This window comes from Penicillium digitatum, chromosome 1 (genome assembly GCF_016767815.1).
Source record: "Penicillium digitatum chromosome 1, complete sequence".
Classification (NCBI taxonomy): Eukaryota; Fungi; Ascomycota; class Eurotiomycetes; order Eurotiales; family Aspergillaceae; genus Penicillium; species Penicillium digitatum.
The window spans coordinates 4,196,793-4,212,056 of NC_089384.1; the positions used below are offsets into that span (position 1 = coordinate 4,196,793).

At 49.2% G+C, this 15,264-nt stretch overlaps 5 protein-coding genes across 5 annotated transcripts; 2 read left to right on the top strand and 3 right to left on the bottom strand.

Annotated features, from left to right (window-relative positions):
* Positions 1-991: 991 nt before the first annotated feature.
* On the top strand, positions 992-2,100 carry Pdw03_3779 (Chitin synthase export chaperone; the record flags this gene model as incomplete). Its single annotated transcript, XM_066100592.1, has 3 exons — positions 992-1,229; positions 1,293-1,864; positions 1,915-2,100. 3 exons carry the CDS (start codon positions 992-994, stop codon positions 2,098-2,100), a joined length of 996 nt encoding a protein of 331 aa, XP_065955992.1.
* A 1,228-nt stretch (positions 2,101-3,328) lies between these two features.
* On the bottom strand, positions 3,329-4,812 carry Pdw03_3780 (putative glutamine amidotransferase type 2; the record flags this gene model as incomplete). Its single annotated transcript, XM_014676342.1, has 4 exons — positions 3,329-3,530; positions 3,744-4,433; positions 4,505-4,653; positions 4,771-4,812. The coding sequence occupies 4 exons, from the start codon at positions 4,810-4,812 to the stop codon at positions 3,329-3,331; spliced, it is 1,083 nt and encodes a 360-aa protein (XP_014531828.1).
* Positions 4,813-5,287: 475 nt separating this feature from the next.
* On the bottom strand, positions 5,288-6,600 carry Pdw03_3781 (Glutamine amidotransferase, putative; the record flags this gene model as incomplete). The annotated part of the gene is made up of 4 exons (XM_014676341.1): positions 5,288-5,577; positions 5,633-6,365; positions 6,439-6,534; positions 6,586-6,600. 4 exons carry the CDS (start codon positions 6,598-6,600, stop codon positions 5,288-5,290), a joined length of 1,134 nt encoding a protein of 377 aa, XP_014531827.1.
* Positions 6,601-7,052: 452 nt separating this feature from the next.
* On the top strand, positions 7,053-9,913 carry Pdw03_3782 (Dynamin; the record flags this gene model as incomplete). Its single annotated transcript, XM_014676340.2, has 3 exons — positions 7,053-7,350; positions 7,412-9,430; positions 9,483-9,913. The coding sequence occupies 3 exons, from the start codon at positions 7,053-7,055 to the stop codon at positions 9,911-9,913; spliced, it is 2,748 nt and encodes a 915-aa protein (XP_014531826.2).
* A 2,293-nt stretch (positions 9,914-12,206) lies between these two features.
* Pdw03_3783 (Alternative NADH-dehydrogenase) lies at positions 12,207-14,123 on the bottom strand (the record flags this gene model as incomplete). Its single annotated transcript, XM_014676339.2, has 4 exons — positions 12,207-12,280; positions 12,338-13,309; positions 13,368-13,706; positions 13,775-14,123. The coding sequence occupies 4 exons, from the start codon at positions 14,121-14,123 to the stop codon at positions 12,207-12,209; spliced, it is 1,734 nt and encodes a 577-aa protein (XP_014531825.2).
* Positions 14,124-15,264: the final 1,141 nt, after the last annotated feature.

A 15,264-nucleotide genomic window follows, 5' to 3' on the forward strand; every position in this document is an offset into this window, starting at 1 on the left:
TCAGATCGACGAGCAGTAGATGGTGTGTCAGCAGGCCTGGATTGGTAAACCTCAGTCCTAAAACAGGTGATGGTGCGACAAGGCCCCAGTTGCATGGTGAAAAGAGATCAGTCCACATACAGAAGTCTGATTCTATGGACGATACATCCCTGGTACATAGGGAAGTCGGGGATTACAGAAGCCAAGGGAACAGATAAAGATCAAAAACAGAGATAGATTGCAGCCTAACTAACAAACCTCATCTAGCCCCAAGCCTAAAGACTCCAGTCCAATAATAATGGCCAGCACGGCACCACATGGGGCGTTGCCCTGGTCTTTACCGCATTGCAAGTACATCGAAATGTGGAGACCGAAAAGTAGCCGTAAGTAGGTTGTAGTAGCTTGCCGCAGCATCTGGTAGAGCCTCGTCAATGTCGAGTAATGTCTCTGAATTGGGTTGAAAAGATCAAATGGTGCAGAGAATGTTGCTGTGCCGTGACCCCTTCTAATGTATCATTGACATGGCGCGTTTTGATACTCCGTAGTTCGGCTTGGGCCGAGTTCGGACCCGAGTCACATGGGATTTTCCGGGTCATTGCCTTTTTGATCTAGCGTTTCCGATCGATTTCCGAATGACTAAGAGCGTGTCCACGGCAGCTCTGGACCTCGGGAGATAACCTAGCAACGACGCTAAACCTACAAAGGCGATTGCAATCCCGTGATCTTGAAAGCGAAAACTGAGACACTTCCCCCTCGCATCAACGGTTCACACAGGAGTGATCCGACCTTCGATATTCGCTACAAGGGGCTATTGGCCGATTGAAACAGTGCCGCCGGAGTGCAGAAAGAGCCACGCGGCTATCGGCGACCGAAAGACCTACCGTCATCTCCTCCGCCATCCCACCGTTGTGGAGCCGTTGTCCACACACTCTCGACATTCGCGACCCGCCACCGCAACTGGAACTCCAACCGTTTATTGTCGCACTGCTTAAAGTCTTAGTGACCAAGCATCATGGGTTTCGGTCAGTTTGACACGATCTGCGAGAAGGCGCCCATGCCTTTGTGCTCCTTGGTGGGCCCAGCGTCGACGATCTCCGGGTCAACAGGCATCATATCCAACTGCTATGCGCGGAACATTGAGCTTGCAAATACAATCATATTTGAGGGTGCCGCGTGCTTCATGCATATCATGGCACTTAGCATGACAGTGATCATGATCTTGCACGTTCGGTCCAAGTTTACTGCCGTCGGTTCGTTTACTCCCTATTTGCTCACACTCGGCGCAAACTAGTTAACTTTTCCACTACTGCTAGGCCGTAAAGAGATCATCACCTTCTTCTACATCTACCTAGCTCTGACACTTTTCTCTCTTCTCATTGACGCAGGTGTCGTTCCGCCAGGGAGCGGCCCGTTCCCGTACTTCGTGGCTGTTCAGAACGGCTTGACATCTGCACTTTGCACCTGTCTTCTCGTCAACGGGTTTGTCGGCTTCCAGCTGTACGAAGATGGCACAGCCCTCTCCGTGTGGTTGATCCGAGTCCCCTCCGCAGCGATGTTCGCTCTTTCATTTGTGATATCGCTGGCGACTTTCAAGTCATGGGGTTCGATGGGCCCCAAGAATACTACGGGGCTGTTCGTGGTGCTGTACCTACTGAACGCCATCTCCATCGCTGTGTACTTGGTCATGCAATTGCTCCTAGTTGCGAATACATTGGATGACCGCTGGCCGCTGGGCAATCTCTCCTTTGGTGTGCTCGTCTTCATTATTGGCCAGGTTCTCTTGTATCAGTTTAGCGACACTATCTGCAACAACGTGAAGCATTATTTGGACGGCCTTTTCTTCGCTACATTCTGCAATCTCCTCGCTGTCATGATGATATACAAGGCAAGTTCATGTTTCGAGCTTGTGGCGATGGTCCTGCTAACTTTCTCTAGTTTTGGGACTCGATCACGAAGGAGGATCTGGAATTTTCTGTCGGTGTCAAGCCAAACACCTGGGAGGTTAAGGACCACTTATCTGAAGAAGAGCGCCGAGCGACTGTCTATCCTGACAATAACTCTGAGTATGCGGGTAGCCTGTACCACCATCGCTCCTCAACGTACGGTCATCAAAATTATTGACCCGTCTTGCCTCTTTACTTCTTTCGTGTTTCAAATTATTATTCTAATTCCAGCGCTGCATATGTGACTATTGACCTCACAACACCTCATTTATTTCTTAAACTTTTTCCATGGAAATTCAAATACTTCCATCAGTTTTGGCGTGCTAAATCATCCTCTAGGTCATGGACATAAATTATCTCATCGTATCAAAGATAATGTGGTGAAATGTCGTCGGCATATTCGAAGCATTTTCCCGCCTTTTCCTGCCGTCTTTCCAGAGATCTTGAGAAGGAGAAAGATATCTAAAAAGGCGCCTAAATTTGTAACTTTTACTCCGTAAATGGATTGTTATTGACCAACTTGGAATGCAATCTCTGGGAGATATTTTCGCTTCTGGCTCTTCCGAGCTTTAAGGTTTGGCGTCGAGACATTTATCACTAGCGTTTTTTTTCGTTTTTATACAACACACGAGAAAGAACTCCATTTTGAACTCAATTTGCATTGCTGATATCTCGACCGCACATCATAGGTTCTCTCTATTGTATGTCTCGGACTTGGCCTGCTCCGTTTCGACCTAGCACTAAGTCCATTTAGGAGAAATTGGCGTCCATCATTTCTCTGCAAACTGTTTTCGAGGCACTAGACCGTCAGAGATAGACTACACAGCAAGAAGCTGCACGGATGATGTAAAAAATGCGCAAGAATAAGTTAGAAGTGCTACCATGCATTTATATTGCATCCTTCCGTGGCATTTGGCGGCTGTGCAAAACGTCTGAAGCAAATCCCGAACATCTCGGAGCCGCGTCACATCGGTTCAAGGGTGTGATCAGTAGGCAGACGATCGTTGATAGAGTGAAACAGGCGATTTATTCCAGGACTGTCACGTTCCACAGTGAAGAAAGAGCCCACTGAGACAACTTCGGGCACCACTGCTAAGAAAGGCAAAGTGGAGCGAATACGGCGGCGACGCCTCGTTCTGGACGTTGCGGGATGATCAAGGCCCGTTGAGGTTTTTCTTGCCTGCGGAGAACAAATCTCGATACCGTGGTAGTCAGGATTTTGTGCATACAATTCGCTGTGGCCTAGTACAGTGCACGCGACCAAAGTCTAAGTAAGTGGTCAGGGGAGGGGTCTCATGGGTAGAGTTCTCGTAGAACGTTCTTAAACGGCATTTAAAACAAGGGGAAGTTGTGGAACAGCATGTTCACATCGGTATTTGTGATTTCAGTCAACGACGACAACGTCATCACCATCCATGAAGTCCCCCGTCTGTTTGGGCTTTTGTGTCTTGTGTTCCACGTGGTTGCTTAATGTCATCTTTCTTCGTCGGATCGGTGGATGAATCATACCAGCCCTTGTCTATCGACTTAACCAAGACCGCGCACGCTTCACTAAGCATTGCGAAAAATGCAGGATTCTCTTTGGACAGAAACATGGTAATATGTGCGCTAGTTTCGTCAGTAGCCTGGTCGTTAATTGCCCTGGTCCACAAAAGTCCTGGACTTTGGGATTCCTCCCCACGTTCCACCTCCGCTGGCAATGCACAGAACGTCCTATTCCTCGACCTGATGATTTTTTGACTGAATGATGTTTTATTTGCTGATGTGTTTTCAACCAGACTCGTCGCACCTTTTCCAAGACATGTGTAGAAGTTCACACACCCAATTCCACGTTCTTCTTTGACATTCGACAATTGCACGAGACGCTGGTGCAATTCCGACGTGCGCGCGAGACAACTGACAAACTCAAGGTGCGACGATACCCATCCAAACCCTTCTGTGAGCTTCTGGCGCTGCGTATACATGGCTGCGCCGCCAGCGGCAACAGCACCAGCCGCGCCGGCGAACATAGCATACTTACCCCATCGTTGCCAGGAAGGTTTTGCAGCGGCATCGGGTGGGGAAGGTAATACTTGGGCTGACTTTTGTGAGGGTACATGGGTGGTTCCCTGGTTTGATACATCGCCCTTCCCACCGTAACCGAACAATCCTGCAACCTCGGAGAAGGTGTTGTAGGCAGTTGCAGCATTGCGGTAGTGACCTTCTGCGCCGTATGAAACGACTCCTGGTGCTATTCCCAGGAATGGAGTATCAAATGCAATCACTCCTTGTATATGAGGGAACATGAAAGTACCCTGTTCCATGATAGATTCGATACAACCTGTCAACCCGGGCTGTGTATTTGAAGTCGGATTTCGAGTAATCGGTTGTTCCGCTGCCAAAAGAAGGAGAGCCTCCGCTCCTACTATCCCTCCCATTGAGTGACCGATGAGAACAACATGGACCGAGGGATCGACAGTGGGCGATGCGGTATGGTTGGCAACTTCGAGATCAATCACAGTATCTTGCAACCTGCAAAGGTTAAACACTGTCAGTCAGCTAAGCTTGTATCTATTTACATAAGAGATAGAGCCATGCCTTACCAATCTCGCAATCTCGCCACGCATTCTTTCAGGTCGCCTTTAGTCTCATACTTCGGGTAGACAGCAGTGGCGACCTCAATCGCAGGAAGTGCTTTGCTTGCGAGGACGCGCAAATGCTTAGGGAACGTGCCAAAAGTATCATCGCCGCCCTAGAATCGGAATTAGTCAGTCAACGTAAGTTTCAGGCTAGAAACAAATATCCTTGAGCTGAGATCTATGGTCTATTGCGAGTGTCCACGTCTTCAGCAAACAGGCAATTAGCATACCTTAAAGCCGTGAATAAAGACGAGTAGCAGAGTCTTTCTCATTTTGAAATCCTCAATCCTCAGACAGTCATATTCATAAAATAAACATAAAGAGTGACTCGACCAAGCTGTGGATAAGAGAAAGCCAAGACCGGCCTCTCCGTCTCCCGGGCTCCAGGGGGGCTCCAGGGCTGTTGATTTGAATTACGTCATGATATTCAACCACGTGACTAGGCAGCACGGCCATATTTTCATCTGAAGTCAATACGAAGATTCCAATTCTGTAAACATTTTTGTAGGTTTTACCCAGCTGAATAGTACTCTTTTGTTCAAATTTAAATTTCTATTTCGTTCGACTTTTGGATGCTACAAAATATTTATCCCGAAAGACCACATGGACCCAAACGCTTCATTCCAACTCAAAAACTCCACTTTGATCCGGAAATCCGGCATATGTCTCATCCCCAACGCCATATTAAAGACAATGCTTCCAAATTTGTGGCCGACCCTCAGAGTTGACCCTGGCTCAATATCGAACTTAGTATGACACGGCACACGCGGTGACATGACCAGGCCGCAAGCTTTCCATGCCACTGCCGGTATGCCCAATGGCATTACCAGTTGCAGAAGGGGCGCAAGATTCCTTCGTACTCGGTGGTGGAACGGTTGCCCCGGGAGCGGTGCTAACAAGTCCCTTGGATACAGCAAAGCAGGAAGAGCGATCGTGGTTGAGATTCTCGCCATAGAATTCATCGAGAATTGGGTGAAGCATAACAGTCTGCTTGTGAATGGTGACAACTGAGTTGGTTGGGACTGATACCCAATTGTCTGTGTATAGAATTAGTATATGTCCATAGGTATGGAGAGAGGGAAGGGTTCTCACGTCGTTCAAAGGTGATGGGCTCACTAGCCACGAGGACAATGTCGGCACCTTTATCGTGTCGCTCCATCTTGAAGTGTCCTTTCGTTTCACCTTCCTTCCACTTGGTACCAGAAGAGAAATACAAGCTGGCAGGTTCGTCTGTTTTGCTGCTGACGTACCGAGTGCAAACAACAGTATGGCCATCTGTCACAGCAAAGTTCAACAAACTCCGAGTCTCAACTCCGGTGACATTGTATCGCTTTGGAATTTCCTTGACCATTTCATTGATTCTTGCAATTGTCTTCATCAAAACACGACGTAGTAGAGCCTGTCCGAATCCCTCAGGACCGGGGTCAGAGCTTGGATCGACTCCTTCTTTTTCTAACAGGTCAAGGAACAGGGCGAATGCCCACTCACTGTCGGTGCCACCTTTCACACCTAAGTACCACTTGTCGGCTAGTGAGCTTCCTAGCGTACGCTTGATGTAGCTCCATCCGCCGATACCGCCATTATGCATCCACATCAGGGACTGGTGCTGAAATGGGTGGCAATTGTTCTCGGCAAGAGCGCCCTCGGTTGTTGCGCGCACATGCGCAAATATCAGCTTCGAGCAGGTCTTTGCAGCGAGTCGCTCTAGATTCTCACAATTCCAGGCAGGCAGTGTTGAAGTAAAGATGCAAGGTTCTGGTCCAAGCTTGGGATCTGTGTAGAACCCCACGCCGAAGCCGTCGCCGTTGACAGGACGGCGATTATCCTTGATACTAAATGTCAGTAGGCTGCGACATGCTAACCACGTAGGTCTGACCCAGCGAGATAGGATAACCTACCAGTCTCAGACGTGAATCGTATGATTGAGTAAGGATTGAATGACTTGGCTCAGTTACCAGCTTACTGAGACGGATCTCGTTTCGCCCTTTGTATATCTGATCGAGGTATTAGCTTTGGGCCCAAATGCTTGGAGGGGTGAGCCTGACCAGGAATCGACACATGTTTCGTCTGGATCAAACGCAATCGAGATGAAACAGTATCAAATCCCACCTTCAACTTTACTATTAACTTCAAGATGTATACCAAACTTGTAGTTTGAGCGAAGCGAAAGGATGTATGGGTGTCGGGGCGGATGAAGAGTTACGGATTATAGGGAACCGGTGAGGTGCCTAAATGTCAACCACGATCTTACAGTCCAAGAAGAAGATATTGGAGCTGTAAGTTTTGCCACGGATTGTAAGGAGGGAAGGTTGTTTTCCCTCGAAATCAACACAAAAGAATAGTCACTCCCCCTGCACAGCACGTCATCTATCACGTGACCAGTCTGTTACGGGAAGCCACACGGCCACTTGCGCAAGTCACGGGGACTGTTGGTTGTGCTTGATGTCACATGTGCAGTGATCCGAGGTCATCACCTTATCTCCATTCTCTATTGAATGCTACCACAACAATAATGAGTGGGAGGATACTCTCCCATCGGCTAGGACCGCTATTGCGGAACGGTCACCTAACTCGCCATATTCATAATGCAGGCTCAAGGACCGGCGGCCTATTACGCGCAGATGGTGGCGCTGCACTCAGAGGACGTGCATGGCCGGTGGGTGCAAATGCCATTCACAATGTCCCTGCTGTTCGATCTATCTCGTTTGCTCGCATGATTCCGAAGCTGGCACTCAAGCTTGTCAGGATTCCGGCCATGTTTGGCGGTGCAACAATCGCGGGTCTAGCTTATTTCCAATACCAAGCAACTCGTATGTCTGTCATGGATGAATATCTCCGCAAGCGAAATCTCATGCTGATTTAATCTCACAGAGGCGGGTAACTATGTGATGGATGTCTTCAAGCAAGCCTCGGAGACAGCGGGGAACACAGCTTCCACCTTGTTCCAGGGACTGCAGGATATAGCGGATCAGACACAACGCGGGTGGGATAAGACTACGGGAGACATCGAAATACCCGACTGGCTGCAGAAGATTCTACGTCCTGACGAGGAGTCTGAGTCTGGAAAGGGCGATTCATCAGGTGGTGGAGGCAAGAAGCCGAAACAAAGTCGGGCTGCCACTGCTGCCGCCGCTACTACTATGGCGTTTGGATATGATCAATCGGGGGAAAAAGATCTACGGCCGGAGAGGGATGCAGCGGAGGATGATCAAATGATGCTGCTCACACGCAAAATGATCGAAATTCGAAATATTCTCCAGACCATCGGCCAGTCCGGCACCCTCACTCTTCCATCGATCGTTGTGATCGGATCTCAGTCTTCGGGTAAAAGCTCAGTTCTTGAGGCTATCGTCGGCCATGAGTTCTTGCCCAAGGGCTCGAATATGGTGACTCGGCGGCCAATTGAGCTCACGTTGGTCAACACCCCCAACGCCCAGGCAGAATACGGTGAATTCCCGGCTCTAGGTCTCGGAAAGATCACAGATTTTTCTCAAGTTCAGCGCACACTCACAGATTTGAACCTTGCCGTTCCTGAAAAGGATTGTGTCACAGACGATCCCATTCAGCTTACGATATATTCTCCCAACGTTCCAGATCTATCTTTAATCGACCTGCCAGGATATATCCAGGTTGCTGGCCGAGATCAGCCCCCGGAGCTCAAACAAAAGATCGCCGATCTTTGCGATAAATACATTCAGCCACCAAATGTCATTTTGGCGATCTCAGCCGCCGACGTTGACTTGGCAAACTCGACAGCACTTCGAGCCAGTCGCCGAGTAGACCCTCGGGGCGAACGGACAATCGGTGTCATCACAAAGATGGACCTTGTCAGCCCCGAACGTGGCCATGGTGTTCTTTCCGATAAAAAATACCCTCTTCGGCTTGGTTACGTGGGTGTTGTTACTCGGATTCCTCAGACAACAGCTCTCTTTTCTAGGGGCTCTGGAAACATTACCAGCGCTATTCTCAAGAATGAACATGCCTACTTCTCTGCGCATCAGAGTGAATTCGGCCCCCACTCTGACGTATCCGTTGGTGTTTCGACGCTGCGGAAAACGTTGATGCAAGTTCTTGAGCAGACCATGTCGTCTAGCCTGTCTGGAACTAGAGATGCTATCACCCAAGAGCTTGAAGAGGCAACCTATGAGTTCAAGGTTCAATATAATGACCGTCCTTTGAGCGCGGAGTCTCACTTGGCTGAGAGCCTCGATGCATTCAAGCACTCCTTCAAGGCATTCGCGGAAAGCTTCGGGCGACCGCAGGTTCGGGAGATGCTCAAAGCAGAATTGGATCAGCGGGTCATGGACATTTTGGCACAGCGCTACTGGAACAAGCCGGTCGAGGACTTGGATCCTCCACCGCTGGAGTTAGATCCCCTTAAGGATCTTCCCAAAGCCGATGCTGAGTCGCTATATTGGCACCGGAAGCTTGACGCTTCCACCTCGTCATTAACAAAGCTTGGAATTGGTCGGTTGGCTACGACAGTCGTCGCCAATTCTCTCAACAACCATGTGGACTTGCTCCTAGCCTCGTCTACGTTCGCTTCCCATCCTGGTGCCCGCAAACAGATCACCGATGCATGCACCAGTATCCTGAACGACAAGTTCTTCAGCACCAGCGATCAAGTCGAAAATTGCATCAAGCCATATAAGTTTGAGATCGAGATCGAAGATTCTGAATGGACTAAGGGCAGAGACAACGTGGGCAAAGTTCTAAAGGAAGAGCTTAGGTCGTGCGAGTCGGCCATGAAACTAGTGGAAGATGTTGTTGGAAAGCGAAAACTCAAGGATGTTGTTTCGTTTATCGACAGAGTGCGAAAGGGCGAAGTAGTACTAGAGGGCAACGGCGAGGGCGGCGCCGGTGGCTTCAGTGCCGCATTGTTGGAGAGAGGTTGGTATCTCCCTCTTTCTTCTGTTTGCAGACACTGACAAATTTTATCTAGGACGAGAAGGCCTCTTCCTTCGGGACCGAGCTGAACTCATCAAGATGAGACTTCTCGCCATCCGATCCAAGCAATGCGCAACGCAAAAGAACAAGTACTACTGCCCAGAGGTCTTCCTGGATGTTGTAGCAGATAAACTCACCTCCACGGCCGTGCTGTTTCTCAACGTTGAGCTCTTGTCTGAGTTTTACTATAATTTCCCACGTGAGCTTGATTCAAGACTTGGACGACACCTTCCAGACGCCGAGGTCGAGCGGTTTGCCCGCGAGGACCCCCGCATTCGCCGTCACTTGGACATCATCCGCAAGAAGGAGCTGCTGGAGCTGGCTCTGCAGAAGATAGAAGGCATCCGGCAGCTTGATGGCCGCGCCCGGAAATCAGAGCGTGCGCCTCCTGGAAAGGAAACGCGGAGCCGTTGGAACCTTTTCTAGAAGATACGATGTTTGCGCTTTCTGACTCTTCCCCCTTACTGTCCGCGCGAAACAATCTTTTTGTCTTCTCACTCTGGAGTTTTGATACCTCTGCTAGTGTTCTGATCACTCTCTTTATCCTATTTAGCCGTCTTCTCCTCTTACCTCTTCCTCCTGGGATAGCATGTATCTTAAACCGTTTAGAAGTCTATGTACATAGCTCTGGGCCGTTCATCACAAACTCGATACCCTATTCCTTCAATTCTCCTTTCTCCATTCTTGATCTGTAGAAATCTCGGTTTCCCCGGAGTTTGGCTAGCTAGTGCGCGACCTACATAATTTACGTATGAGGCTTCTTATCAAAGGGCCAAATTACCAGGGTGTTACCATTGCGAGCCCAAAGATAGTTTCTGCCTTTTGATTCAAACAAGGTGTCATTCCAATCTCGAGACACAAACACCTGCACGCAATTGGTGAGGCCGTGCGTTTTGCACTAACGAATTAGGAACCGTGGCCCTGGTGAGGAAGTGTATGGTCTTGCAGTGACGCTTGATAGACTACCCTTGGATGGATACGACTGTCAACAAGCAGTGGATACATTGATTCAACCTTGCACTAACTGTCGAAATGTGATAACCACCAGGGGCGAGAAAGTAGACAGCTTTGCAGATGATATTCCGGACAGTGCATTTTCAGGAGGAGGACGGCCTACATCACCAGGGTCTGAGAGAGCATCTGGGTTGAATATCGCTTTACCGACCCATGCTAAACGGCCTGCTTCAGCGGATGACATCGCTGAGCTTGAAGCAAAAAGGGCGAAAGGCTGGAAACCCGAGATTACTAAAAAAAAAAGCGTATCATTTGGCAAAGGGGAGACGCAAGCAGTAGTGAAAATATCGATTTGCAAGATACTTGAGCAATCTTGTCTTATGTATCTATTCACAACCAAGTAGAATTATACGGCCTGTGAAGCTCTGTTATTTCAACTATACAGATGCGATCATTCAAATGAATCTATGCTGTTCTGAGCATTCTTAGTAGACTTAAATTATAGATGGTCCAATCTCCTTCTCTTTCACCGTCCACAACGCACTCCAAAGGAACAATAGGTGCCCCAGAGAGAGCTCCACATACAATTCTATGTAGCCAGACGATTTCACCTTGGAGAGATAATCTCGCCGAATTAGAAATCGCCAATTGGCTTAGCTTTTATGTCTTTCCTCCACCACACTGCAAACGCTTGGTGTCCGGGAATAGAGCTAGACAACTTCCCCGAAGAACTCATGGGGATTAATCTGATATTAAAGACAAGCAGAGACTCCTACTCGCCCAACAAGCCTTTCAACACTGGGCTTTCTGCATCCAAGATTTCCAAAAACTCCAGCTAGCCCTACTCTTCCATCCTATGCAGCCTACCCTTCCAAAGACAACTATTCCACGACAAACTCCCTAGCTAGCAGTGAAGTCCTCGGATGAGCCTGCAACATTCTTTTACTGGAGGATGCACTGGAGCCATCCTGGCCTGAAAGGGTACTCTATCAGGTATCATCCTCATATCCAGCTAAACGGAGGACTCCACTACGTCGAACCGATGATGTCGTGCTTGATGCGTAGAACTCACCGTATCTTGAAGCTCGTTTTTGGCCGCAATGCAGTGAGAGTACTTGGACGTGGGACTTGGTACGAGGACTTCAATCGCCGATGGGCGATGTGGATCTCGTTGTGGTCTTTGGGGCGAGAAAACCTCAGGAGGCGTAGAGCTGGGATGTGAGTCTGCAGAGCGTGAGGATACAAAACGAGCATGGATACCCTCGTTCGGATGAGTCTGATCGAAATCTCTGACGTTGAGCCGCAGAATCGACAAGGAAATATCGTTCAGTGAGCAAGAGGTGAACTCCGAGCACGCAGTGTGATAGCTATACCGTTCGAGGAAGAAAGATGATCCACAAATGGAAATAGCAGATTCAATGCAACAATCCCAAACCCAGTCTATATTTTCCTATAACGTACAGTATAGCTTAAAAGAATCCGAAAGCGAAACAAAGAAGACGCGAAATGATGCTTTTGTCTCTTGGGGGAGCCAATCGTAGCACCAACAGTGTCATGGAAAAAAAGACGGAAAATGGATATGTCTATCGCGGTCACAGGTGTTAAAAGAAATAAAGGCAAGGATAGTGAGGGTGGCATAAGGGGGGCATGACGGGACACATCCATTTACACAATCAATGTGTCCGAAAAGGCATTGAATAGCCAAGAGGAAAATGTAGTGTGGCTGGCAATATTACAGAAGATCATCGAACCCGGGTAAAGATGTTTACTCCCGGGAGACATCACGACCGAAGAGACGAGCCTTGACCCAGTCAACGCAGACAAGGACACGGTTGCGAGCTGGATCATTTGTTAGTGATGAATCTCAATCAGTGTGTTGTAGAACTTGGAACTTACTGCTGAAGCACATGCTCAGGTAGGCACTGCGCCAGAACAGGTAGGTCATAGTACCGCCGCTGGCGATGTTGCCGCTCAGCCAGCTAATATCGGCCACGGCACGCTCCTTGCCGATGTAAGCCAAGGAACCCTGGTGCGAGTACTGGAAGGGACCAATCTGCTTGTTGCGGCGGAGCTGCTTCTGGCGCTCGCGGATCTCATCGAAAATCTGGTTACGCTCCTCGTCGCCCTTGGCCTGGGACTGACGGTCTGAGAGGATCTCTAGCTCCTGCTCGAGAGCCTCGGCCTTGGCCATGGTGTTAAAGAGGCGGCCCAAGAAGGCACCCTCCTGGCTAGCAACTTGGGCGGTCGGGGCGTAGTTGGCAATGGCGCAGTCGCCAACAGCCCAGACGTTCTCGGTACCGTTTACGACAAGGTATTCATTGACAGCGAGACCGCGGCGGGACTCGGCCTGAGCGGGGATCTGGGACATGAGGTCGCGTACGACGCCGCGGATGGCGTTACCGGTGGCCCAGACGAGAAGACCGTAGGGGATGGTCTCAAGCTCCTTGGATCCGTCGGGCTTGGTCACCTCGGCTTGAATGTACTTGTCGGTAACCTTCTTGACCATGGTCTTGGTGCGGATGGAGATCTCCTCCTCCTTAAAGGTCGATTCGGTGTATTCAATCAGTTGCTTTGAGAACATGGGCAGAACGTTGGGGAGAGCCTCGACGAGAGTAACGTGGAAGTTGTCCTTGATTTCGGGAATCCATTTCTTCAGGTCATCGTTGAAGAAGTCCTTGAGTTCACCGGCGAATTCAACACCAGTGGGGCCACCGCCCACCACAACCATGTGCAGCAGACGCTTGACCTCGTCCTCGGTCTGATCCTTGAAACAGGCAGTCTCGATACAGTCCATAATGCGCTTACGAATGTTCTGAGCGTCACCGACTTCCTTCAGGAAGCAGGAGTTCTCACGAACACCGGGAATACCTAGTTGTCACAAAATTAGTCCAAAATGCATCGTTTCAGATGCGAGATAGGATCCCACCAAAAGTCGCGTTCTCGGCACCAACACCGATCACAAGCATGTCAAAGGGAACCTCGGTGTGCGAGATGTCACCCTTAATTTCCGAATCATCACTGATATAAACAACCCGCTTCTCATAGTCGATCTTGGTGGCCTCGGCTTCATAGAACTGGACACTAGCCTTCTTGTGGCGCAGGATATTTCGGATAGGCTCCATGATCGAGCGGTGCTCGATCAAACCGGTGGTACAAGAGGGCAGCAAGGGAGTGAACAGGAAGTAGTTACGGGGGGAGACGACGATAACATTGTAGTTCTCCGTGTCAAGCTTCTTCAGGAGGGAAACAGAACCCCAGCCAGTTCCTTAATGAACATGGTCGCGTTAGCGACACTTCGGCCGTAGAGGATCAACAATTGCGGCCGACACTTACCGAGAATGACTAAAGTCTTCTTCGATGGGTCAGGCGGGGCTTGATCCGGGGGTTGACGGAGATCGAAAATGCTGTATGCGACAGTACCGGTCAGACCAATGGCAGAGAGCCAGGTCAACCGCCAGGCCCAACGCAGAGCTCTGAAACGCTTCTTCGGCTTCAGGGTGGGCGAAGGAGCAGCATCCGCGTAGCCACGGCGAGCGATACGCGACACGGACTGGGAAATCTTGGTCGACCGCATCGGCTTCGCGCGAAGGACCTGCGATGTCGACATCGACCTACGCGTCATCGACGACAGCTGCATGATGGACGGAGCCATCTTGCGAATTGCTAGCGTGCTGCCAGCCATTGTGAGAGGGCGCACCAAAGCTAGCAAAAGTGATGCAAGTGGGACAAAATATCAAGGGTGACTGAATAATTTAAGAAAAAAAAAAGATTTGATAAGCTCCAGCATTACGTTGCTGCTTTGGGCGAGTCGGTGTACCCGGACCAAAGGGGGTAGCCATGTATCTAGTACTTGGCTAATTGCTTGCCGATTGCAATTAACGTAGGTACTGTGTACATTCACAGTCTTTTTTTTCCCTGCCAATTTCCATACATGTGTGTATTCAAGTGGTATTTGCGAGGGCATAAGCTACTCGGAAAACTATTGCTGCTCACGCTCATTATTTCTAAAATAGTGAGTCTTTATCATTTCCCGGAAAAGCCATATAATAACTGCCCAATTGATTAATATCACAAGCCAAAAAAAAAGGGAAAAAAGAAAACTGGAGAACTGAGGGGACAAGCAATCTCCCCGGTGAGGAGAAATTAACCGGGGTACCTCAAACTCGGTCTTTCGGTCAATATTTTGGGGTAAAAAAACTATGCAATCCCTTTCATATTCAATGATCTTTAGATTGATATTTGAACATCCAACAGAAAATACTTCCCCCCATAATTAACAGTGTCCCCCCTTTCCCAGCCCCCCCCCCCCCCCCCTAACGACATTCTCCGACCCGAAACCGGTATTACCCGCAAATCTATTCCGCAAAATTTTTGCGCTCTGTACCCCGTATAGACACACCTAATTTGATATGCCACATCTCTGAGGTTCCCCGTTAAAGCTATCTTTGGGAAAAATCCGGGGAAGTTTGAAGCTCCACTCTCGTCATCACTGGTCCGGTTTCTTCCACCTAATCTTGGAAATCCCGAAGCGCCTGACGACACATCATAAGAAACATCGGCCAAAATCGGTGTATTATCGTCGATTGGAGCTGAAATGGACTCAGAGTGTGCTCAATCGGCATCAATCCCGGTCTTTCTCGTGTCCTTTGGTACTTTTACTCTGTGACCGACGTTCATTCGCCGTCTGTTACCCGCTGATGCTCATTTATTATGGAGATTCGGAACCAGCTCCGATAAGACGCATCATAGGAAAAAAAAGATGCTATGAAAGTACCTGGAAATCTCGGCGCTTCAGATGTATAAATGAGACCAAGAAAAGTATG